This window comes from Molothrus ater, chromosome 9 (genome assembly GCF_012460135.2).
Source record: "Molothrus ater isolate BHLD 08-10-18 breed brown headed cowbird chromosome 9, BPBGC_Mater_1.1, whole genome shotgun sequence".
In the NCBI taxonomy this organism is placed as follows: domain Eukaryota; kingdom Metazoa; phylum Chordata; class Aves; order Passeriformes; family Icteridae; genus Molothrus; species Molothrus ater.
In genome coordinates this window covers 17,171,326-17,198,159 of record NC_050486.2, presented here as the reverse complement: position 1 = coordinate 17,198,159, position 26,834 = coordinate 17,171,326, and the positions used below count along the sequence as shown (strand labels likewise).

General features: G+C 39.6%; 1 protein-coding gene across 2 annotated transcripts in view; it reads left to right on the top strand.

Annotated features, from left to right (window-relative positions):
- The window catches only part of PRKACB (protein kinase cAMP-activated catalytic subunit beta), an 80,862-nt gene that overhangs the window by 2,546 nt on the left and 51,482 nt on the right, over nt 1-26,834 (top strand). The window contains exons 2-3 of one of the 2 annotated variants that reach the window (XM_036387517.2): nt 3,592-3,733; nt 5,773-6,015. In XM_036387517.2, the coding sequence (XP_036243410.1) occupies nt 6,015 (1 nt within the window). In that variant the 5' untranslated portion in view covers nt 3,592-3,733; nt 5,773-6,014. Of the gene's footprint in view, nt 1-3,591; nt 3,734-5,772; nt 6,016-12,569; nt 12,838-26,834 lie in introns of those variants that run through there. The other variant, XM_036387513.2, reaches the window with a different exon arrangement.

Below are 26,834 nucleotides of genomic sequence, written 5' to 3'. Positions count from 1 at the left end.
GCATTAAATAGAGTTATATTTTTAATATTGAGCTAGTTTAAATATTGTATATTGATGCACTTGAGAACAGATGTGCCTAGATAATTATTGCATATAGAAATAGTAATAAAAATACCTTTTACATAGCTTGAAGATTATCTTATGAATTTCATAAATGAACAAACAGGAAAGATGGAAAAACAGATCAGGAAGAAAGTCCTTTCTCAGAAATCTACATATTTCTAAGAATTTTCTTAGGTTTTTCCAATTTTTCCATACAGAAGTTCTGGATTCCTTAATGAATTTTAATAGTTACAGTTGAAAAATGGTGAGGGCAATCAGATCAGTTCTATCTTCAAGAGAAAGAATTATTATTTATTTGAACACAGTTCCTATTCCACCCTTCCTGTTACTACAGACATATTCCCTGAATAATTATGAGTACTGTACTGATGTATATGTAATCCATCTCCAAGTCAGTAAATACAAGGTCCTCAAATTACAAAGAGATAATTAAATTCTCTAAAGAACACTGGTATTTGAACAAAGTCACAAAATAGACCTGGAAATGCAGACCTATTTCTCCTACTTACTCAACTGCCAGCTTACAGAGCTGCAGTAGGATGCACAGTCTGGTGTGGTCCAGAAAACTTGAAGTTGCATTTTACCCCTGCTGTTGAAACAGGCTCTATCCTCGTGCAACTGTTAGTACTCGCAAATGCCAAAAAGATCTTCAAAATATTAAATGTGACAATCCTGAAGTTCAAAAGCTTTGAAACAGAATCAGCATATAAATTTGTAATAGGAATAATATCTATTCCTATTAGCTAATAGCTATAGTGTGTTTTCTTCTGTTTGCACAACACTCAGAATATATTTACTGAGTAGATTACACTTTTCTAAACAGGTGCATTTTCCCACTTGCTAGAAAGCCATGTCCAAACATAATCTGTGCTGTCATAAACCATCCATTTCCTAGTGTCAGCCTAGAAAGCATTACCAGTGAAGAAACAAGGTTCAACTCAACTTCCATCCCTACACTTTATATTCCCTTAGGATTCTTGCTGCAATACTTCTCAGGCCATACATAATTTTTGCTTCAAAAAGCAGCACCCATTTCTTTTATAAGCCATCTGCTCAGCGTGTTAGCAAAATCCATGCACCAGTTTCCCAGCAGCACCAACACCTGCTAACAGGGGATGGTGTTTCAGGCAGATATTGCCAGCCTGTCACAGCTTCTTATCTCCTCTCTCTCTAATCTTCAGAGCACTGTCTGGGATTATCTCCTGGAAATCAAATGCCCAGCAAGATGGCTTGTTACTTTTTTATGTATCAGCAAACATGCACTTGATTGAGTTCATTAGTGCTGTAAACATCTTTTATTATACAGATCAATGTGAATTTACAAGCTGTAGCAGTATGTTATTGACATAATGTAGCATTTCATATACAATAACTTTTTATAGTCCTCAACACTCCAAACATGCTCTGGCTGAAACTCAGTACTGATGTAAGCAGATACCACAACACCAAGGCTATCCACAGACTACAGTCAATTATCCTCAAGCATAATGAGGTTCCTTTGGTTCAGACATGATTTTGAACAGCTTTAAGATAGGAACACTTCTATTTTTAGCCACACAAAATATCATTTTGGAGCATCTGTATCTGTTTGGTAATCAGAGCTTAGAGGTTCTTTTTCAAATATCTTCAAGTTTCCATCTGCTGTTTGCCTCTGTTTAAGAAAGGAAGTCCCAGAATTTCAGGATTTTGGAGAAACATTTCCTTTTGTTGAGCAGCCGTAGAGAAAGAAATTATTCTCCTGTATGAAGACTGCAAGATGAAATGAGGCATAAGTTGAAGGAAAATGGAAACGTATATCTGTTGGTCAACTAAGTTACTATGGTCATCCAGGAAATAAAACCAGTTTTTGTAAATATTTACAAACTGGGGCAAGTTCATATAATGTTACTAAATACTTATGCTATTGCTGGCATGCAGGCCCAAGTAGAAAGAGGGGTGTGAGCTGCTCCTCCTTTGCAGTTGGACATAGTAATGAAATAATTTTTTTAAGCAATATGGTCAAATATGAGGAAAGTTGGCATGGGACTTCCACCCCAGCAAAGTTGTGCTTTTTCCAATGTATGTCCTTTCACAGTGTAAAAGTTCTCAGTATCTGTTCAATCCATACCTTGCCAGATATAAGTGGAAATTCCTCTATATAAGTTTGTTGACATAAGTCTGAAATGATTGGCTCATTACTTTCATGTAACAGCTAACAAATATTTAACCCCTCTGTTTATCATTTTTAATGGCAAAACATATTGCAAATGGTAACTTTTTCACCATTATTGGAATTTCACTAGTACTTTTAATTGTTTTCTAAAATGAAAATTTTTTAAATTTTTTAAATTTTAATTTTAAAGTCATATCAAAAAAGTCATATCAAAAAAGGTAAGTGGAGTTGTCATTTTTGTATAGTCAAAGTACTCTTTCTCATATACTTCTTTCATTACGTATAAATATTTAAACAGTATATATTTATGTCACAACAGAAAGCAATATAGAAAACAAGAAAAAAAGCTGCTGCCAGAAAACATGTTTATTTTTTCCATATATCACAAATTAAAACAGACTATAAAAGCATGAAGCATTCAAAAAGAAACATGCAAAAAAAGTCTGTGAAAAAATCTATGTCTGCTCATATAGGTAAGGCTACACTGGATATGTCTGTCCCCAGATGACCTCGTTTTTCCTCAAGGTCCCCAGCTTTCTGAAGACCACACGTTGTTCCACTGATGTTTACAGGGATTGTCTAGGCAACCAGATAAAACAGAAATTTAATGGGGCCTGCCCTGTCTGTGCTGTAGGCTCCAAACTCACATCAAGGAAAGGAGCCCTGCTTGTGGAGAAACACAGCCTGGGCCAGGAGAATCCTCCAAATTTTAGCCAATCCTTTCCTACAACTGCTTGCTGTAGCAAAGAAACAAAAGACTACTACAATTAGACTTACACAGACATGGTGAGTTTTGATTCAGACTATGGATTGTAATTTTTTTTACTATAATAGATAATATTAACATAATGTGCATTTCCTTATGATCTCATTGGATTTTTATGTCCAAGAAGTGACAGTGACAACATTATTGAGTGACTATGATTAATTATTTCAATTATGGTAGAAAACAGAGACCCCATTCAAAATTAGTCCCCCATTGTGATGCAGCTGTACAAACATTTATTAAAAGACTGTGTCTGGACCAGAAGTCTGCAAATTACTGCACTTGGAGTCATCAGGGAAAAGACAGCAGCACACATGGAACACACAGAGGCAGGGATGAACCTGGACTGTGTGTGTATTGCCAAGATTGTAACAAAATCACAGTTTCTCCTAATTAAAGCAACACTTTTTCTCTCCAAATGAGATAGGCTACCATCTCCTATTATCTTTCTTAAAAGACTATATTGCATATTTTCCTGTTGCATGAGGCAAGTTCTACAATTCTTCTATAATTATTTTATCTGTTCTCTCCTGCACATGTATGTGCTCCAGTTGTCCTGCCTTCATTTTCTTCTCTCTGCCATTTTCAAACATTCTCTTCTGTCATACAGCCCAGCCTTTCTCTTCCCTCCTTCCTTGAAATCCCAGCTGCCATGGAAATCCTTCTCTCCAACACCACTGGAACTCTCAGAAGCCTTTTACTTCTAACTGTATAACCCTAAAATTTGTGGATGAAAAAGCCCTCTCTAACTGGTAAGTATTGATATTGATTGTGTTATTAATATTTGAATGTTAAAGGATTCATATACAAACCATTTAGCTCCCCCTTCAAACAGACAATAAATTGAAAAAAATATTCCTCCCTTGTCATCCAGAGGGAAAATGAACTTTAAACCTGGATTTAACATTTCTAAGAAATTATAGGAATCAGTTATTTACCCAAGGACCATTTCTAACATGTCTTTTGTGCCTATTCAATATACTATCCCTGTGCTAACTTTGAGGAATGGATGTGGCCAATTATACTCTTGTCTCTTCAGTAAATTGGTGCAATGTTATTGCAGAAATGAAAAAGAGGATGCAATCCTTGAGATAGCTTAGTAACAGGCACAAAACTAGAAAACACACCCAGGCCCAGTGTTGCAGGTAACATCCTGATGTCACCGATGGCAAAACTTCATTTGAGTATGAAGAAATCAAGATTTCATTTGAGACTTCACAAAAATAGTTTCTCATCAGTAATGGCTTCTATGGCCTTTGCTCCTGCTTGTGTGTGCCCAGGGGATCAGAAATCTAGTTTGTCTTCTCAGTAATGATGAGGAAAGACCCTGACTGATTTAAACATGTCTTCATTTTTGTTCAACACTGTCAGTAAAAATTAAGATATAACGTACCAAATATTTGGAGGAGGCAAGGGATGCCAAACACCACCAAACTGTGCTGCTGAATTCCATTGGTTTTGTGAACTCTTACAAAATAACAGTTCTGGTAGTAAATCTGCAGTACAGTGAAGGGAAAGACCAAGTAAATGGAATAGGGTGGCAAACAAAACGAACAGAGGCCAAAATGGATTGGAAAGAAGGAAAAGCAGAGTGTGAAAATAGAGGCATATAAAGTCTTTGGAGGATAGAAAAGAACATTTTCTAGGAGGAAATGGAAATATAATTTATTTTAGCAGTATGAAAAATTAAAACAAGGAGGGACAAAAAATATCTGATTAAATCAGACTAACTTTTACTGTGATAAAGTAGATGGAAGGGAAGATTTCTGAGGAGAAATATCAAAGGGCAAGCTTTGATATCTAGCTGCTTCAAGTGATGCACACATATAATACCGTCACCTCTGAGTTAAAATGTTGCACCTGAGCATAAGAAATAAATGCAGATGTTATCCCTAAGACAGATTTCTATACATCCTCTGTTAGAGACCTTGATTGATTCATGTTACCTGAAGTTATTTGAAAGGAATTACAGCATTGGAAACGAGAAATGCTTGAGGATAATTTTTATATGTAGACATTTATTGGCTAATATATTACTTGGGGATGCATCTACTCTTTGCACAAAAAGAATGGAGTTCTTTCTTGTAAATGTGATGGTTAAAATCATAATACCAATTTGAAAGCCCTGTCTGTCACATTCATGTGCAAAAACTGTACTGCACGTGGTTGCCATCTTTTAAAATCAATTTGAAAAATAAAAGCTTCACTGGAAGCATTACATTTATTTCAACTATTATTAGAAAATTACCTCTATGTTTCAGATGTGAAACTGAGTTTAGAGAAAATCTGGCTTGGGCTAAATGCAAATAGAAGTTAAAGTTCTCTGTTTCATGTGATTAAAACAATGCTTGAAAACACTCAACTTCTCTTTCTTGGTGAATCAGCCAAACATCTGTCAAATATACAGAACATCTTCTGATATCAAAGTATAGTCTGACAATGGCTTCTCAGGCTCTGGAGTTGAGGGGAAAAACTTTTACATTGACATTTGCATTACAACCACTTGAAATAACCACTTCTTCTTTGTGCTAATGAGAATTAATAAGTTCTTGGCATGCACTGTAGATATTTCTCCTTTTAGCTTTGTGAGTCAAAGACAAACAAAAAGAAATCCAAAAATAGTAAATAAACTTTTAATCCAGTTTTGGCTGCTTTTTTCTATATGGAAAGTGGCTAAATTTTACTCTTTTTTTCTTGCATGCATTTTTTTTCAATAGATTCACCCCTATGAATATGATATTATTATTGGTTTTGTTTAGTATTTCTCCTAATGGTCTAAATATTCTTTTAGCAATTTAGCTTCCTGGCTTGTAAGTGTAAGGAAAAGACACTGCAGGCACCTGACTGAAGAACATCTGCTGAAACCCTCTGAGCCTGGAATGACCACTCATTCGTGGCACTAGCAATATAAAAAAATATTAAAAAAAATAAAAGACACTGAGAAGAAATTAAAGCATTTAAAGGCTCAAACTCTGGAAATAGCAGAAACTACTGGAAAAGAAGGCAAGAACACTTCAGTGTACATCTGGAAACAGTAAGTGTTATTTAAAAGCAAGTCTATCAGAAGCAGGTTTTCCGTCTGAAAATAGCAAGTGCTGATGCATTTGGCATATTTAACACTTCTCTGCAATCTAAGAAAAGGAGGATATTCATGAAGCTGGTACAAAAAATGAGAAGTATTGCATTCTAAATAAAAATGAAGCATATTAAAGTGATATGCTTTGGTCCTGGATGTTTAGAAGTGTATTTTACTTTATAATATTGGGATGACAAGATTATAAGATTATATTTACTATATAAGATTGGGGTGCTAGAAGTGTATGATAAAGTGTGGCATTACCTTGCCATAGGCTAAGATCTATTGAAGATTTTTAGATTTAAAAAAAAAAATCTAAAGCCCTTCCAACTTTAAAAAGCCACTGGTTTTCAACAGAAAGTGGAGCAAATAATACAGAAATAGACTCCTGGGAGAAGCAGGCTCCAGCTGAGGCAATTTAGAATCTGCCAAGAAAATAGTACTTGAATATTCAAGTGTTGGACTGGACTGTACTTTGGAACCTTAGATATTACCAAGAGCTGAAAATACCATAAGACAGAGATATCAGAGGCAGAAAAACACCCTGAGCTGGAATTCCTGAGCAAGGAATAACAACACAAATAAAGCAGATGGAAGACTCTGAACATTAAGCAAAACCTTGTATTTGTCTTCCAGGTGCCAGGGGTCTGAACCATGAAGAAACTGCATGTTGCTACCTTGGGTGATGGTTTTCTGTAGAATAAAAACACTTGCAGCAAAAGATTATGTGTGCAGAAGAAATAATAAACATAAGAGCAAATGGGACATATTACCTTCATTAGGCATATATGCACAGCTCCTAGTATTTCTAGGAACTGTGCTGTAACTGAAATAAAAGCAGCAAGTTGTAGAAATATAAAGGGGTAAAAATACAGGTTTATGAAAGTGATTTTTTCTATTTAAAAATGTGCTTCTAGAAATTAAAAAACAAACAAAAAACAAAAACAAACAGAAACAAACAAAAAACAAAACAAAACAAAAAAAACAGGAAAACCATCTTGGACAGTTTTCCTATTTTTGGATGGCACTACTAAAGATATTACAGCAGAAAAGCTGATTATGCATTAAGAACTTTTCCAGCTAGACTTCTTTAGCCAATACAGTAATATGTGACAGAGGGACACAATTTACAGGACATACATTTGAGCAGAATACAGTGAAGCCTAGATTTAGATGTGAGACTACTAGTTCCTCATCATTCCTCACTTATTGGGTGCAGAGTATGTAGGAAAGCTTGCTAAACTGTTTGAACTTTCCCAGCTAGAATTAAAATGACCTTCAGGTAACCTAGCATATTTCACTTCCAAAGAGAGTTATGCTAAACTGAATTAAGGTCATTTTTAATTCTGAGGAAAAATAGATACTGAGGCATTTAATATAGCTTAGTCTACTTTAAACTAACAGTTGTAATTAACTTAGAGATCTCTGTAGAAAAAACCTAAAAAGATAAATTAAAAACACCACTGTTTTTGTTTTTTGTTTTTAATCTTCTCAATTCTGTAGAAGGTGATTCAGAGTCTTAATATACAGTAAGAACAAACAGTATAATATTGATCACCTCTCAATTATGGTAAACTTAAGTAATTAAGGATGCTATCCTGAAAGTGGCTTACTATATAGTTTTTTAAACAGCTTTGCATTTTTTAATAACTTTGACTACACAAGTAGTATTTCTATTCAAATCTGTAGGAGTAAACTAGAATCAAATATCAGACAAGTATACCATCAGCTCTGACTTTCATTTCATTCCTGCTATAGTTAACGTGCAACAGTAAAAATATGTTGCTAAACTACTAAAAATACAAGAAAAAAATGTGATTTTTTTTGTTTACCTTACCCTACTCAATATGTACATAATCAACTTATATGGAATAATCTGCAGAACAATTATAAGCAACTGGAAAAAAGTGCTGCTTGGCTGATAGCAAGAAACTACACCCACTGCCAAATGATCATAAGAGATAAAGGCCAAGAACTGAGCAGCTGGAGTTGCCCATTAAGGCAGTCTGTAGCTTATCTCTTAAAAAAACATGTCTGTTGTGCAGGACATTGACCTCAACACAGCACCTGTCATCTCCTGTGGTGAATTATTATGTAGCCAATATCCATAGAAAATTTGATCAAATGCTCTCTTCTAGGGGGTAATACTGACAGCAAAAGCATAGAGCCTTTTTTGTTAAATTAGGTCTAAAACATAAAAAAAAACCCCTCATCTTGCAGCTTTATGGCTCTTGAGAGGCTTGTGATGAACCATAGTTAAAAATCAGTAAGGGAATATATAAACTCTTCTGTTTACATGGGGGTTTTTTGACCAGTGGCTATCTTGGGAAATATTTGAGAAACATCTAATGCCAAGAAGGAAAGGGTGGCAGTGGTGAAGTATTAGCTGCTGGTGGAAACTTCCTTTGGAGCTTTTTGCTTTAAGTCTACCTAGTCACACTGAAGGAAGCCCAAGTTGCCCTTAGTTAAGGCTCCTTCCAAAATAAAATGTCCCTCAAAATTGTAACATCCATGGTGAGACAAACACCTTCCTGAGGCTCCAGATTCCTTTTGGATTCACAGTTGAAAAGCATCAAAGAACATTTTTCAGGACATCTGAAACTGGCAGAGCAAGTTCTTGGCCAAGTTGCTTTAGTTTCATAGTGGATTCAGGGCCTGGCAATCTCAGATATTGTAGAAATATGATGTAAGTCCTTTCACTTCTCTCTGAGTGGGTGGGTCCTCAACTGGAATGAATTTGGCATCAGTGGACTAAGCCTTCCCTGCAAAAGGATGTAGTTTATTGCTGTCTTTATAGCTAGTACAGGGAGCAGGGGAAATTGCTGTACTCCTGCTTTCATCCTTTCCCTTAGCACATCTACATCACATAATTGATATATTCTTGGCAGGTCTGAAATTATGCTGCAGTGATGAATATTCCTGTTTCTGGGTCAGAAGCTGTAAAATTTGGAAAATATCTTCCATATTCACAAAGAAATACATATGCTTCTTAGCACGTTAGCAACCTGCTAGAAAAGCATCCCACACTGGCAGAACAGGGGTTAGCTGAGAGCAAGAAATGTGCCAGTAGCCTGGAACAACCCAAAAGGAAAACAAGGAGTTAAATGCCAAATATATCATTCTGTTTAGGAGAGAGAAGGAGGCTGCCAGAGGTATTCATAGATGCTGGAATGTGGGATTTTGGGAAAAGCAGTCTAATTTGGTATTCAAAGCCCGAAGTTTACAGGCACTGCTGCAATTGTAAGGCCAGCTGGCCACAGAAAGAGAACCCCAACTAAGGCAGGTACATGGTCACAGCTCAAGCAGAGCCTACACCCTCAGGCTAAGGATGATCAGTATGGATGGGCTGAACCATCAATCTGTCTATGCCAACCCCTTGCAATGCAGGCACACCTCAAATCTGAGAGAAGAAAATGAAGATGTGTAATGATTTAAATTTAGTGACTTGTTTCAAATGTGTATTGAAAACAACTGCTGTAGTTGCTACAGCAATGCCACTATCTCACCTAGAAATCAGAATGATTATGAAGTGAAAGGATATGTGGCTCCAGAAGTAATTACCATATGAACAGGTGATTTCTGCTAAAAACACCTGAGAGTCTTTAATCTAGAAAAAATTTATCTTTTTTGTCCTGAAATGACCCTCTCATTTTTAGCTCTATGTAGGGAAAAATATGTGAGTTTCATGAGGGAACTATACATCTGATACAGAGCTTTAGGCTTTATCAGAGTGAAGGATTGGTCTTGCTAGGATATTCCTAGCTGATAGTTCCCAAGAAATATGTTAAAAATGGACGAAAACCTGCTGAGAGTCACTGAAACAACATCATCAAATCCAAACTGCTAAAACTGCTGAGTTGACTTTCTTAGAGTATATTTTTTAAAATCTCATATAGATCAGCAAAACAAATGAAATTTGAATTTTCAGATTGGGCCTTTAGTGAAATATATTAACGTACACAAACAGAACATTTTTCATATTTGCATTACTTTATTTTTTAACCAATTGTGTGGACAGAAAGAAGGCAAACTACTTGTAAATAAGCAGTGATATGAGGTATTTCAGCATAAAAGGATTTTATACAAGAAAAGTAAGGAAACTAAAGATTAGGACTGGAATAAGAGTTGACAGTCTGAATGCTGATTGTATACACATAATATCTATAATCATTGGTATGTTTTGCAATTAATCAATGGCTATTAACTTGTTAATACAGCATAAGATGTGTGAGTAGTGTGAATGTGAATACAAACATCCATCTCTAACTATTTCTGTTATCTTTGCTTACACATGTAATGCTACAACCATGGCTATAGTTAATTTAATATTTCACAGCACTGTTGAATTATATTTGTTAGGTTTCTGATAAAGAGAGTATTTGGGTAAAAACATTTATGGAAATCCATCAGTGCATGTGCATTAAGAGCATGTGGTTATTTGGGAACCAGTCTCATTGCGTTGGTGCACACACACACACACACACACATATATACATATATATGGTCTGGACATGTATATGTAGGATTTTGCTGGAGTACATGCAATGACCAGCTGATCCTTGTCCACCAAGACCCAAAGGGCAGTAATGTCTATTGGACCTTGGTGGATTCCCACATATGCAGCCTTTGCAGCATAATTTGCTAGCGAAGGGATGAGCTGTAATGTCAGGAATATGCTAAAGATGCTGCAGCAAACCTCATTTGTTAGTGATGTCACTGCTGTCTTCTCAAGGATATCAAAATGCCTGTCAGCACCTGGATGAAAATCAGCTGACTCAGACTCAATCTGGCCAAAATGAAAATTATGGTGGCTGGTGCAAGGAAAATATTTAAAACTGGCATAAGATCTTTACCTGAGATATAATTTTCGGATATTTATTTAAATACTACAGCACCTCAGAGTTCTATTTTTTGTCATTGTATGAATGATCAAGAGGACAGATGGCAAAAGTACCCTCTCCTTTTCCCATGCCTAAGTTCTCCTGGTGCAGATCCAGCCATTGCAATCTACATGCCATTCCTCAGCAAAGGGAGTTACTGATAACTTGCTACACCTCTTTTTAAGTGCATAAAGAATATTTGGCAAAATGAGACAGCCGTCTTCAATAGTAGCTGCTTCACTGCCCTCAATGGTTTGCAGGTTATTTCCTCATGATGTTTGAGTCTTGTTTCTATCTTCAAAGCAATAGAGACCTGGCTTCCTCAGAGGCAGCTTCTTTAATCATAGAAACACAGGTACTCCCCTGAAGTAAGCAGTACAATACACGTCAGGACAATGCAAGGGAAAAGGTGAAGAAAATCAGGAGAAAGTCCCTTAAACCAAAAAGTTCGTTGATCAAACCTCAACTTACAAAACGTCAAGATAATTCAGGTAAGTGTTCTCAAAACTTTGCAGCCATATAACCCAGGCAACTTGTACAACTGTCAAGGTAGACCACACACTGGCTAGATCTGCCCAGTGCTCCCATACACTGTATCCACTGCACAGGCCTAGGAAACTGGGAATTTCCTAGAAGTATCTACTTTAATGTGCATTAGTGTATGTGTATAAAATCCTGTCTTGTAGTAAGGTAATTCAGTATTAGGCTGTGACAGCATGTGCTTTACCAGCAGGTACCCCACAGTGCTGGGAGAGGATTTTGATAACCCCAGAGAAGGATGGTAGCCAGAACAATTCCTGCAGCCTTGGGGAAAGAATACTGCCAGGAGAGGCTGGGTATCACATACACTGTCCTGGCAAAATATATTCAGTTTGTGATCTGTAAGATTAGCACTTCTGCTCTCCACTCTCTCCACTTTAAAGCATGTAAAATAGAACCTTTTTTTGATAAGCATTTCCTTCCAGAGCTAAAACACTCAAAGTGTTTCACATGATAAATATATAAAGAGAGCTATCATCAACTTGAAAGTCACAATACCGCTAGAAAATGTGTAGCTGTAGCTATTTATGATGGGTGGCAGCAAAAGGGGGGGAGGAAAAAAAAAAAAACCTCTTTCCTGGCAGCCCGCTTACTTTCTACGTTTTTTTTTTTTTTCCTATAGTCTGGTGAGCCGTGTAAAAACAGTCACTGAACAGGCGGCAAGTGCGAGTTTCCTCCCGTCGGCCGCCGGGGTGCAGGCCCTGGCGGGTGTCCTCGGGGATGCTCAGGGGCGCGGGGCGGGCGCAGCCGCAGGGCCGCGGCCCGCGCGGCCTCCCGGGGTCACCTTGGGCTGAGCGGCCTCGCCCCCGCTTCGGCCGCGGCCCCGCGGGCGGGCCGGGCCGGGCCGGGCCTGCCCTCCGGCAGCGGGGGCGCTCCGGGGCCGCGGCCCGCCAGCCCGGGGGTGCGGAGGGTGCCGAGACCCCGCGGGCGACGGTCGCGGGCACCCGCCGCCCCCGCCTGCCCGAGCCGCTGCCGGGCGGGGGGCGCCGCCCGGGGCTCCCCCAGTCCCTACCCCGGGCCAGCCCCCGCCCGAGGCGGCGGCAGCGGCCCGGCCGTGGTCGGCTGCGCCCCCGCGGGCGGCGCAGCGGGAGGAGGCGCCGCCCCGGCCGTCATTTCCGCCGAGTGCGGGGCGGGGGAGGGGGCAGAGCGCTCGCCTCCTCCTCCGCGGCGGCCGGAGACACAGAGACCCAGAGCGGGGCCAGGGCAGCTCCGCCGCCGCTGCCGCCGCCGCGCCCGCGGGCCGCGCCGCCCCGCCAGCCGAGCCCGGCCCGGCCCCCGCCCGGCATCCCTCCCGCCCCCCGCCCCGGCCCGGCCATGGGGAACGCAGCCACCGCCAAGAAGGGCAACGAGATCGAGAGCGGTGAGTGAGGGGGACGCGCCGCCGCCGCCGCCTCCGCCCGGCTCCGCTCCCGGAGGAGGGCTCGGGGCCGGGCCTGGCGCGCCCGCCCCGCGTCTCCGCCGCCGCAGGCCTCGGGCCGAGCCCTCCGCCCCTACAGGCCCGGCCGCGGCCTGCGCGGCGTCGCGGGGAGTTCGCCCGACCCCAGCCCCGCCGCGGGGCTCAGCGGGCTCTCGGGAAAGCAGCGGGACAAACCCGCCCGCGGCCGCCGGGCCGAGGCCGCCGCCGGGCCGCGCGTGCGGCTGTCCCGCAGCAGGTGTCCGTCCCCGGTGGAGGAGGAGCTGGCGGCGGGGCCGCGGTGGCGGCGGGCAGGTGTCGGCGCCTCCGCCAGCCTTCATCCTCGCCCCGGCCCGCTCGCTTTCCCCACCCCCGAACACACCCTGCCGGCGGGGGAGGCCTCCCGCCCGCCGCGCTCCGTCTGCGGCGGGAGGGTTTTTATCCCGCTGCGGGGAATGTAGGTCAGAAACTCCCGTGCTCGCCCGGATCGTGCAGCCCCGGTGACCCCGCGGCCGTGCCCGCGCCCCGCGGCGCAGCCCCAGCCCCGCGGCGTGTTTACATCGCTCGGGAGCGCGCTGGGAGAGCCCTCGGTACCGCGTTGCTTTCCTGAGCCCTGAGTAAAATGGAAGACAAAAGCATTGATCTGAACTCGTCATGGCAGGGAGCTTTCTGCTGGTGTTTCTGTTCGTTTGTTTGCTTTGGTTTTGTTATTTTGTTGGGTTTTTTTTTTCCTCTGAGTATTTCAGCATAACTTTCAACAATATAAAGCCGATTCATTTGTTGGGGAGAAAACCCTAGACTTTATTTTTTTGCATGTTGACTTACTTACTTTGTTTCTACTGAAAAACTTTGGGTATGTTTGTGATGGATAAGAGTAAAGACAAAATGTAGCGAGCAGGCAGTTGTGCAAGCTCAGTGTTGTGACAACAATACCCTTTGTTACTGGAAAATCCTAGGGCATTGAAATGGAAATAACTTTAAACGTCGAAGTTGGGGGGGTTGTTTGTTTGGTTTCGGTTTTTTTTTAGTTGTGGTGGGGTTTTTTTTTTGTTATTTTGGGATTTTTGTTGTTGTTTTTTAGGGTTTTCTTAGTGTGTGTACTTTTTGTGTATTTACTATTGAGGTCTGGGGTAGAACCAGGTAACCCGATTTGCATAGGCCGGGTCCTGCCCACACAGCATTCCTCTGGCTTCCCAGGGATCTGCAGTGGGTGCTTCCAGCTGTGGGAGCAGGGGCTCTGGCTGACCTACCCAGTTCTGATTGTTGGTTTCACCTTGCAGTTCTTGTGTCTCAGCTCACTATTACTGTAGACTTCACAATCCAAATCCTTCATGAGTATTTGACCGTTATTGTTTAGTGGTTTTATTTTTTTACTTGAGTGCATTAATTTTGATGGGAAGTATTTTAGCCTAACTATAAGAGAGAGTGGATTGTTTGAAGTACTTCAGATGACAAAACACTGCATTTTGTACTTCATGGTAACTGTACTGCTATTAGTTTGTGCAATTAAATAACACTACAACACACAGTGTTTACTTTCATTTTAATGAATTCTCATATTACAAAATAGATATATTGTAATTTTTTAGGTTGCAGGAGTTTCCTTCAGAACCTCTCTCTCCCTTTGTTAGTGTTTAAAAATGAAATGTTGCTAGAGCCATCAAGCTCAGATGTTTAATTACTCAGTATATTTAGCAGCAAAATTCTGTAATGATACAACTCCTGTAACTAGGAGAAAAAATTGGTCATCATTGACATACTGCTGGGAAAGACCAGGATTCACTTACCATGGAAGATTGATAAGATATGACTATTATACAATTAATTAATTATTAGAGACAACATTTGGTTTACTATCAGTGAATGTTGATTGTCATCTATTCATATGATACATGGCAACCAAAAACTAAAGAAATATAAAATGAGATGGAGCGTTAATATTTCTGAATTATTTATTTGCATTGTTGAACCAGTTTTCTAGTTTTGCACATTAAGTGTCCTCAAAAGCATGTATTCCAGACTACAGGACACTGAAAATGAAGCTGTTTGAAGGGCCAACAGAAGAATATCCAGCTTAGAATTCTAAACGTGACGTTATGCCTTGATTCATGCATAGAGCTTATGGAATTGTGTGGATCAAGGGCATGCTAAGGTCCCTGGAAGAACAATGAAGGGTAACGCAGCTTCCCCTGATAACTACACTTACTAGTTCATGAAGTGTAATTTGAGACCTCTTGCAGTGTCTGTGGCCAGCACAGTAAATGCTGTTCACCCAGCTATGGCCCTTACATCCCTCTCATTTATTGTAGCTTTCCATTTATAGTCAAATGTCTTTAGTACTTGTTACTTCACTTAGGCAATGAAGTGGAATAAAACCATGAGTTATGTGAACACCAGCAGCAGATGAGAGGAAATGTTTTGGAGTATTCCTGGGCTGAAGTTGCAGGTGAATGAAATCTGAGTGGTGGTGGTTTCTTAAGCTTGGTCACCACAAGAGTGAATGGGGCTTGTGTAGCAGAGAGGACAAGATACATTGTGTGCACAGAAGCTGGAAAGGAAAGCTTCGATGGAATCTGTTAGGGGGTTATTTCTGCTGTTCCACGTTCTCATAAGATGCATTGGGTTTTGACTTGGAGGACCAAAACTAAAAGTTGTCCTTTGGTAACGAGAAATGTCAGGGTTCTGGCTCCATTTATAACTTTGTTTTAGATGTTTTCATGGTTTTCCACAGCAACCTACAAATTCTGAGGGCCTTTTAGAGTAGTAATATAAGTGTCTTTCGTTTGAAATCTGGAGAAAGACAATTATGAGTTGCCATAAAATTTACTCTGATTCCTCATCCTAATATTCATTTAATTATTCTCTTCGTTATTTGTTAGTTTTTTTCAGCTGCTCCATTTACAGTAGTTGAGAACTTTTGCAACCTAGAAGTTAAAAATATCACTATGTAGTAAATTTCATTTTTTAGAAAAGGCCACAGGGAGTCCTCCTTAACTTGGTGCAATTAATGTGGGAAAATATTAGCTTTATTATTATTCATTATCTTGGAATAATTTGTGGAAGTAGCATGAAACATAACTACAACACATCTGAGGTTTAAATAAGGTCACATAACTTTTTAGTTCAGCAAGTGAATCTGTTGCTTTCAAAATCATTATTCATTTTCAACAAAACAGGAAGGTTTTAACTGTACTAGAACTGCTTTCTAAACTAGAATGTATGTCAGTTCTGGAAAACTATATACTTTGTAGAAAGTTTTGTGTGTGTTTTACTTCAGATAACACAATAATACAGATTTTTTTAAAGTAATTATGATGTACAGCTCTGAATTATTTGACCTACTAAAGATGCAACAGAATGTCATACATGATAGCAAGAGATTTGCCTATAAATTAATAGTAATCCCACTTTTAGTTTTGTTTGTGGTTTTTGTTGGGTTATTTTGTTTCCCCCATTGCCCATTCCCCTTTTCCCCCCACAGATTCAAGAGTACTTAGGTGTGATATTGTCTGTTTCTATGTAACCACCAGACTGGCTGAGAGACCAGGTGATTACAATACACTCTTAGGGACTGAAAGATTTGCAAATTTTCTCTTCTTCCAATAGATCTTGATGGCATGGGCTTGGCTTCTGCATTTTATTTGCTAGGATTCAGATGGTCTTTGCTGCTTTTTTTGTGGCAGTATGTGGTAGCAAATTGCTCTTAAAATGTATTTTAAAGGGAAACTATACATGATTTTTAAAGCATAATTCTGCACATGTATCTTCTTACCTGGTAGTCAGATCTCTGGTCTATTAATCCAGCATGATTTTACTAACTTTGACTTCTGTGGTCTTTAAATAGCCAAGTACAGCATGTGTGATGTGTATTCTGCATGTGAGTTTTGTGTTCATTCACTCCCACTTTTCCTCGAAGTGTTCCCTACTGTATCTTCAGTATGACAGAGTTCCCATTATACTCAATTCTTTGCTTTTGAACTCTTATAATTTGTAGAAAGTTTAAGTAGTGCTCCTTTGAAGTGTGCTTGACAGGAAGATGCAGCCTTCTACCTTTTCTTTTTCCAGTAGATTTTAACCTCCTCTGGGTACATTTCTTAAAAACTGAGGGTGGTTTTTTTTCATATTTTTCATGTGTATTCACTGCTGGGTCATTCTGTTGCATTCTCTTGCTGAAGACCAAAAGAGACCGCAATTGTATTTCTTGTTAAGACTAGATGAGGCAAGGCTTTATTTATCACTGCTGACCTTGGTTAAATTAAAATTGGTGAAGTAAAGGTGAAAAGCTCTGTATCCATTGCTATCCCAAGGTAGCTGATTCCTTGTCACTTTTCCAGAGGCTCTTGCTTGAGTGTTTTTGATCAGAGATTGTCTTTTTTCTTTTGCTCATTATGTTTAGCACTCCAGTTTTGAAATGGGTATCTTTTGGAGCCTTGTTCTTGGATCAGAATATCAGCTAAAATATCTATTGTATAAAGAGTAATTAAAAATGTATATTGGAGTGACGCTGGAATGGTCTGCATGAATAACATCTTTGAACAATGTATGTAATGCTTCTTTCCCACTATGTTGGGGCTGTATCATCTGTTAATCAGGTAGGTTTCAGCAATAAGAAAATAAGAAATAGTTGTAATTATTTGCTGAAGAAATACCTGAAAATCCCTCTGCTGTAATCACCAATGTAAGACTACCAGTATGCATCATGTGAAGAGAGGTACCATCTGAAAATTCTGCTTTAATTAAAAACAAAATGCTTATTTACAGCTTGGACTAGCAAAGAGAGAGGTTATCACTCATTAAAGATAGCCACGTGGTAGCATAACAAAAGGTCAGAAGGGCCTCCAAGTGATAAATTGATTTGTATTTAGCTGTTGTGGTTAGGCCTTTATTACAGGCTCAGACTACTTTAGAGAAAGAGTATTTTTAAATTACTTGGCATTCCCTCCTTGCTGGGTTTGTTTAGTGTTTGTTCATCTACCCATCCACATTTGTAGAAGTGACATAATCAAAAATAATATCTTGAATAATGCTGGGGGTGCTCATATTCTTTCAAGTCACTTTGTTCCTTAGCCTAATTAGGGCTGTGCTGTGCTGCAAAAATGAAGCCTCTCACTGGTAGAGAGAGCAGAATGTAAGGATGCAGCAGCGCAGGTTATGGTATGGAGTGGAGGGCACTGCTCTGTTCCACACCAGGCTGGCAGGGAGTCCTCTCCAGACAGTGAAAGTTCTCCTGGAGCTGACACATCCCTCCTTTGGACAAAGCTCCTTTGGAAAGGCTTTTGGACAGCTGTCAGGTTTTGTGGTTTGCCTGCATCCTTTCTAGACATCATAAGGGACTTGTTTGTCCAGATGCTTTTTTTTTTTCTAAACTACAGCAGTTGGTTTAATAAAGAATATTGTTTCTGCTATACAGCAGGTGAGTTCCAGATCACATCTGATCTAGAACTGGATCTAAACTGGTTTGTTTTGTTTTATTTAATCAGTGCTTCTAGCATTGAAACTTGCAAAGTTTTCAGTGTTAGGAACCTTGAGTCAGTGGGGATTTTCCTTATAAACTTGTGGAATTTAGGGCTAGAACTTGGTAAAAAGTCTACCCTGCACTGCTGCTCTCAAGCTTTGTCTTTGTTTCAGGTGCAAGGTGCTATTTCATAAGCATTTCTTTCATTTGCAGTTCTGCTTTTCTGTCCCCTGCTACTTGCTTTTCTGCCTCTGTGCCTCAAGTGTGCTGGAGTAACTATTTATGAGACAACAAGGTGAACTGAATTTGAGATTGATCTAGCTTAAAAATAACCCTACGGAAAAGGGAAAGCAGAAGGGACTTTAGTTACCTGTATTTAGCTTCCTGATGCAGTTCACTGCAGCCACACAAGCAGTTGTACCAGTGCAGGTGGGATGTGGCACAGAGAAGAGAGTGGATAGCAGGCACTAAGTAGGAGCTGCCTGACCTACTGCTGCTGCCAAGAAGAGAGCTGTGGTTTCAGGCTGTACTGTGAGTATTTCCCTACCATAAGCAGTTTCTCCGCTGTGAGGTAGAAGTGCTTCCTGGGAAATGGGAAAGAGAACAAAGTAGCAGTGGAGCTCTGAGGAGGTAATTGAAGTGAGGAGTATGTTGTCTTAGAGTTGCAAAACTAGAAGATAAAATCACTTTGTTTCCGATTTTTTTTTTTTAACCTTCCCCTTCAATGGTTGGAAAGGATTTAGACACATTTTATTTCTTTTTGTTATCCTGGTGTTCACGAGGGCTAGTCATGAGCAAGGACCTCATTTTGTTTGTACAAACATACCTTCTTCTCTGAAACTCTTTTGGGAAATTAGGTAAATGCTGACAGGAAGTGAAGGTGAGACTGTTTGTGTGGCAGGAGAATTGGGATGCAGCAGTTTAGAGGGTCTGCTCTGCAGAGAGCTAAAGGGAGCTCCTGCCCTGCCTGTGGTGTTGGGATCAGCAGCAGTGAGCAGGAGTCTCTTCAGGGCTCATTTGAGCCTCTCTTTGGCATCTCCCCTGCTCTTTCTCCCACATCTCAGCAGAATCACATCCGCTCAGAGTAAGGTTTCACAAAACAGCTGAGCCCATCTGGTGACTTGCACTGTTGAAAAGTCAGGTTTTATTCCTAGACCCTTCACAAGTCAGGACTCAAGTGTTACTCCAATCCATTGTTAAGGTATTTTACATAGTCAGAAAACAATGCAGGTTTTATCTCTTTGGGTTATCCATAATTATTTTTGCACACCAAATCAATTCACTGAGGTGTCAGACAGCAAAAGGCAGATTCAAAGGAAGCATTGAAAGCACCATTGACGATGAAATGCTCAGGTGGCAAGAAAAAGGAGTCTTTATTTTTTAGCATTGAGCTCTTTAAGATCTCACTCTGCCAACTTCTTGAAAAAAATATTACTCCAAACTACCACTTTATCATCTGCATTTGTTTATATTTATAAGAAATTCAAGACTTCAAGTTTTTTGGTGAGAGATGTTAGCACCTATCAGTTGGTCATCTAGAGCTATATGGAGGTAGAGAAAAATAGAGCAAAACATTGCTTGCTTTTATCTCTACACTTGTCACATGGATCTTTAAGACAATAGTATTTTAGAAGAGGATTCTTTATTTTTCTGTTTAAGATTTTCATTTTGTATCTATTTGTTTGTTTTCCAATTTGCTATTCAGAGGAAGAAACGTAACGAAGTTTTTATTTCTTCCATTAAATTACCTTCTGCTTTTCCCTGACCAGAAGGAAAAGGTGTTTGCTGGCTTCTGGTAGAATGAGTTCTGGTATGTATTCCTTGTTAGAGGTGTAGTAAGGGTTAGGCTAACTTCTTAGCATTAGGTTATGCAGTAAAGGTGTGGAAACACCTTGGTGTTTGTTTTGTCTGGGTTTTTAAAGCCACAGTTTTTGTGACTTCTGAATAAACAACCAGTTTCTCTACATGTCATCTGTCTGTAGTTTTGAGCAATAATTGTGGTTTTAGAAATACTTCTCAGTAAATCAAGGAGGCATATAAATACACTCTGCATGTAAGAGCTAAATGGGTGTCCAGATTCTGAGAAAGCAAAAATCTTTTCTATGGCATAGCTGATCTTTACCAGAGAAAGCCTGATGAGCGTTTTGAGCCAAATCTTCCCTTAGGAAGGGCTTGGAGAGATGCTGTTGTACTTGCACTGATCTTTTTTCTTTAGAGAGATTCAGTATTTCTGTGATAGACTAACTGTAAAGTAGCAAGATATCTTACCTGTGTGTCCTTTAAAATGTTGCTAGGTGAGCAAATATATAAACTGCTTGGTGCTTTTTAAATGTTATTGTTAGTTTGTTGTTCCTCTGCCTCTTGTTAACTTGTATCCTTTTGCTAAAATACTGTAATATTTAAACAGAGGACCTCAGGAACTTGTTGTTTCTTTTGTTTCACTCAGGTTAAGCTGCTTCCAGGAAGTATGTGCTCATTAACATACTGCACTTGCTGCTAGCACTTGTCTGTAAACCCACAGACATCCACAGCTGCCATGTGGCTCAAGAAATTAAAACAAAGGAAAGTGCTTTTTTGGCAAGAAGGTGGAAACTTGAAAGATAGAAAAGACTGTTACTTTGCCTGTGCCCAGAAACAGTTTGCTTTTCCCTCTCACAAAATGACATAATTAAGGGTGTATGTACTCTGCTACTTCAGTAGTTGCATTGTTATAGTGATTAAGGTTACTTTTGATCACTATAACATTAGTCAGTTTGAAATTCTTTGTCTTGTAGCAAGCAGCAGTAACAGTTTTATTGTGTATGTAAATTCTGATTGTTAAGCATATGATAATCTAGCCTTACTTTGCACAGGGCAAAATTGTGATTTAACCTGCACCAAAGTCTATCATTAGATAAAGTTTTTAATGCAAATTATATCTATATTCAAGCATTTTATTAACTACTCCATAGATTATTGTGGAGGATGGAGGTTTTGATCAGGGTTTCTCATTGAGAAACAGGGTAGGTGGTGAGAGAGAGAAAGAGCATAGCTAAAATCATGCCAAGCCCATTTGAAAGATCATGGTATTTCCCTCTAACAGCTATGATGAAAGAAGACATGTTTTCATTAACTTGTTGAGGACTATTTTATATTGGGCAGCTTTGAAAAATTCAATGCCCCAGTTGTATGTTTGTTCCTTGTGAAGACTTGTGTAGTGAGGAGCACACCCTGCAACTCCCAGCACTGGTCCTCTGCTTTGGGAACTGTGGGTTAAGCATTCTAAAGCAGTACAGTGCAGCAGTGCATCGTGTGTTCAAGCTGGATTCTCTCCATTGGCTGAAAAATCTACATTGCAGTGGTATTTGTGTAGTGAACTGAACTTCAGAGAGAAATTAGGTGCTAGATTTTTAGCTTAGTATAATGGCTTGTATGAATAACAAATAGCAAAACAAGCAAGTTTTGAAATTTGTTTAAGTGTACAGCAGCTTCATGGGATGTGGAATTGCCTGGAGATTGAGGGTGTGTAGTGCTTTGTAGTGGTTCTTAGGGTGTTTCCTGGTTCTTTTGCAAATTAGCAATTTCTTTTTCCCTTGAATTTCTTGAGGATGAATGATCAGATGCAAAACTGACACTAAAAAAATTAGCCTGCTTTTCATACAGACGGCACTAATACCTAATAAAGTTCAGTTTCTATCTAAATTTGGTCTATTGTTATGACCTGCTTTCTTCCAAAAAGATTGCTCTTTTGATACTACCTACCTCATAATCCAACTGTTTAATATTCAAATGCAGAAGTTATTTCATTTGCATATTAACTTAGGTTTTTTATATTGAACTCCAAGGTAGGACATTGTTGAACTTTAGAGAATGTGTTCAGAGTTTGGGGTTCTTCAATTTCAATTGACAATTTTTGTTTTTAAGCAATACTTACTACCATGTGTTGGTGATGAACATCAAACACCTTGCATCTCAGGTGAACACTCAGGAAAAGGTTGGCAAGGATGGAATGATGTTCATGTGAAGAATTACTATGTAATTGCTATGTAAGTGACATCTCTTATCTAGAATAGCTTGAAGGCATGATCTGGAAAACTGCATGGCATGAGGAGTGAGGAATGTCCTATGCTTGCTTTTTTCTTGCTTTTTTTAAAGTAACTTATTTGAGTCATTGCTTCTATTGGCTTTTTCTTTAGGAACAGATATCAATTTATTCCTTACAAAACATTAGAGCTCTCCTTGAGAATGAGAAACTACAGAAAATGAGGATGGAGAAAAAAACAGGCAACAGCTGGTAAAAGAAGGAAAGTGAGTAGAGAAATGTAAAAACAGGGAGACGAAGGGAGCTCTGAGCAGAATATGGTTTGGGTCTTGTCCACATACTCCCATCCCAGAAAAGGGAGCTGATGCATGCTGGCCAGAGATGCTCTGCCTGAGGAGGTCAAAGTACCACAGGTGTCAGGACATCCTGGAAAAAGCTTCTTCCACCTGGTTGCAGCTTGGTCAGAGCAGTAGAGTCTTTGATGAAGAGATCCTGCATTGTGTGGAGACTTACAGAGGAAATGTATAAATGTAAAGATGAACCAAGAGCATCTTAATGAGAAGTTTTGGAGAAGCTGAAGTCTAGGTTGCCATTAATCCCACTTGGGCCATGGTATGCATGTATTCCACCTCATCCCAGAGGGAGCTAGCTTTCAGGACCCCAGGCAGAGCATTATGGATGTGCTCATATCTTTAATGCATTTTTCCTGACTGGGCTCTGGATTTAGCCCAAAGTACAAGCTGATCCACCTGGCATGGTGCCTCTCCTGATGGTAGGAGATCCCATCCCCTGCTGTCTAGGCAGGGCAAATGGTGAGAAAGTGATGTATGAGGGCATAATGGAATTTTCCAAGATGAGGTGTGAAGATGAACAGGATGCCATGAAGCCTGCTGAAATACTGCATGGGAAAGGCATGTGTCTCACGGGACAACAATCTTCTGCTGGGGTTACTCCTTGTAGATGTAACCCCACAGTTACACCTACAGTCTTGTAGGTGAGTTCAACTCTTGCTACAGAGGCAGAGGGGCAGAGGACACCCCTGACTACCTTCATGCCAGATGCCTGAGGAGACATTCTGGGGTTTTGTTCTGCCAGAGGTGCCAGGTGTACTTGGCACATTGTATAGTTTCAGCCAGGTCTTATGGGATTTTTGGGGAGTGTTGGTTTTTTAGTTTGGTTTTGGTGTTTGTTTTTGGTTTTTGTTAGTTTGGTTTTTTTGGTTTTTTTTTTTTTTTTAGGGGTTTGTTTGATTGGTTGGTTTTTTGTGGGCTTTTTTTTTGGATGGTTGTTTTGTTAATGGAAGGTGTCTCTGGAAGCTTGGTACTTTCAGGAGCTAAAATGGTATTAGTTATTCACTTCAGAAGAGTTTGGATTTTTTTGGTGATGGTTTTTGTGTTTTGTTTTGTGCTTTCTGCCTCAAAGTAGATGCTTCAAACTATGCAGTTTATTAAAGAAAAACATCTGCTAAGTAATTGACAGCAGAAATATAGAACATAGTTTGGTCAAATAACTTGTTCAACTATAAGACAGTGATGTATGATGATCTGGTTGAATTTTCTAACCAGTTATAGCCCCCATTACTTGTCACTGTTACTTTAGAGTGTTTTTTTTCAGGACCTATTTTAGAAGCAATTTTATAGTGTCTGCTGGGCAAGAGTCTTCAGAGTAGAACCTGATTTTTGCTGGTATGATATTTTTGAAAAAAAAAACAAAAACAAAACATGTTTCTACTGTCTTCAGCTTGAGGTTTGAAACTCTAATTATATGAACCATTCTTCAACTTGCTGCTTATGCAGTACTTACATGACCAATTTTCCTTGGCAGTAAAGCTGACTTGAAAAATGCCTGGCCTTATCACCCCTGCTGCTCTGCTCATAGCTACAATTCACTGCTCCTCCTGTGCTGATACAGCTGTTCAAGGACTGCCCTGTGTCTCACCACAATGCTTAAGACCCTTGCTTCCACCTGGTGCTGCTGTTTTAACCCTTTATTTCACGGACCTATCTTAAAACACCACCCCACCTTGTGTTGGGCTGATACAAAGGAGAGATCCAAAATGGGGAAATGGTGTTGAAAGTGCCTTTTGCCATTGAAAAACACAGGTTTCACTGAAGGGGAGGAGAAAATGCTACTGTTGCATGGTGTCAATATCACCTTTTGGATATGTTAACGTGAGATGGCTTTTAATTTGAGGGACTCCTTGGAGCTTTCTCTTGATCCAGAGGTGCTGCTGACTGACTTTGTTGTGCTGTGCATCACCATGCCATTCTCAAATACTATCTGCAAGAGTTACCCCATTTTTTGCTTACAACTGAGACTAAAATAATGTTTGTATCATTTTAGTTCTGTTAAATGTGATTACCCTCATGGTTGTCAGCACAATTTATTTTGTCAAAGGTATCAAAGAGATCATGAGCCTTCCTCTTCATATTTCAATTGCTCCAGAATGCACTCAAGTATTTGTTAGGACAATAAAACTGGAAGATGACTAAAACCTGCACATTCCTTTTAGCTAGAGCGTGTGAGTAGGGAGTAGGAGGAGGAAGAAGAGATGTACAGAATTGTGCAGCAGCACAATGAGACGTGAAGGAATCCAATACCAAAGTTAACCTAAATGGTATGGTAAAGCCAGAGGTGTAAGCATTGGAAATTTAGTATGATCTTTGGCCAAAAAAAATGAAGGCATCTCTTGCATTTATCTTTCCTGCAGTTGAACTGAATTCTTGCTTAGTGGTGAAGATACTGATTTTCTGCGGGATGTATTTTTCATTTAAAGTAAAAATAAAGTTCATAGCCTTACTGTCCCTTTGTTCAAAAATAACTTGTGGTAGTTCTGCCTTTCTTTGTGTGAAAATAATTCCAAACAGAAAATAGTAGTTGGCTGGTTTTACACAGTTCTATTCACAACACTATAATTTTCTCCACCAACTAAATTGACTCATTCATTTCCACTAATACATACAAACTTTACTTGTTCTGCTGCCAGTCTAGTTGTTAAGAGGACTAGCCCAAGACACATTGGCAGAGATGTTCAGTATGGAAAGCATCAAAGTGCAGTCCTTTCAAATGCAGTCCCTTCAGACTTGGACACAAATTTTTCACCAGGAGAGCTGCCAGCCACTGGAATGATCTCTCCAGGGAAGTGGTGGACTCACCAACAGCACTTAAGGTTCAGCTGGATAAAGTGCTGGGCATCTTGTCTCGGGCATGCTTTTGTCAAGAAAGGTTGGACCGGATGAGCTTTGAGATCCCTTCCAACCTGATGTTCTGTGATTCTCTGACATGCTACAGAGAAGCTGAGTAGCAAAGCATGTTTGTTGAGCTTGAGATTGTTTGATACTTGTGCAGCACTAGAGAGGGGTTTGTAGAAAGTGACTACAAGCTGGGAAGGAGACAATAGATAGGTACATTTTTAAGAAATAAAGCTAGAATGAGAATTTTGATTCCTCTTAAATGGTGTGAACACAGTGGGATAGTCTCAAGAAGGCAAGAGTTATATGAAAAACGCTTTTGATTTCTTGTTGAATGCACATTTAATAGTGAAAAGGAGGCAGTGAGGGAAATGCATTTGGAGAAAATGTATGCTTCAGATGTGAAAGATGGAATATATTCAGTATATGGGTGTAAGCCACAATATTGGCAACTTTCTGAGTTAAAGTAATAGTAAATACGGAAGAGGGAAGATGTGACAAAATTAAGAAATAGTATTAATAGTCCCTATTATTTGCTTATGATACAGGTATCAGTTATAGCATTATAGCACGAAGAGTATTTTCCTCTTCCAAAATATAGAAGTATATTAGTATTGTGCATTTAAAAAAAAAGAATTGTTGACATGTCTGTTGATGTTACTCCTCTTTGGGGCACTTCTTTCCCTGCTGCAAAGAGCCCAGTAGACCTTTATTGCACTCCAAGGATATGATGAAACACTAGATCTCCCTATTTGTAATTGCATCAAGAACTACTCAATGAAAGGTAGCATTAAATTTTTTCTGGCGTTTCATCACATGGCAGAGTGTATTCTCTCATGAACTATTAAATTGCAGATGCTGCTGACATCTGTTATTGTTTGGGAGGTTCTCATTTCTTTGTGTAGTTGCAGGAGGGTTATCTGAATCAGAATTACTTTCCTGCTGCAGCAGCATCAACCTTGCAATATTTTATGAGACAATATGTAACCACAACAAAACCAGTATTTCATTTTTATAGATGTACTTACTGAGGTGGTTTTGTGGTCCAAACACAGAGTAATTGTCACAGATTGGATAATTTAGAACTGAACTTAGAGGACTGCAATGTGAAGTACCAAAATGCTATGCTTAGACATCATTGCTGTTTAAAAAGTACTTCCAGCTCATCATTCTGTTCAAGTGCTTCTTCACTGGTGATAGTGTTTAAGAAAGGATGGAAAAATTAGAACAGTTTTGAAAGATGACCTACAAGCAGATATAAATCTGGTCCTTGAAATTTTTACAATTTAAGAAGGCA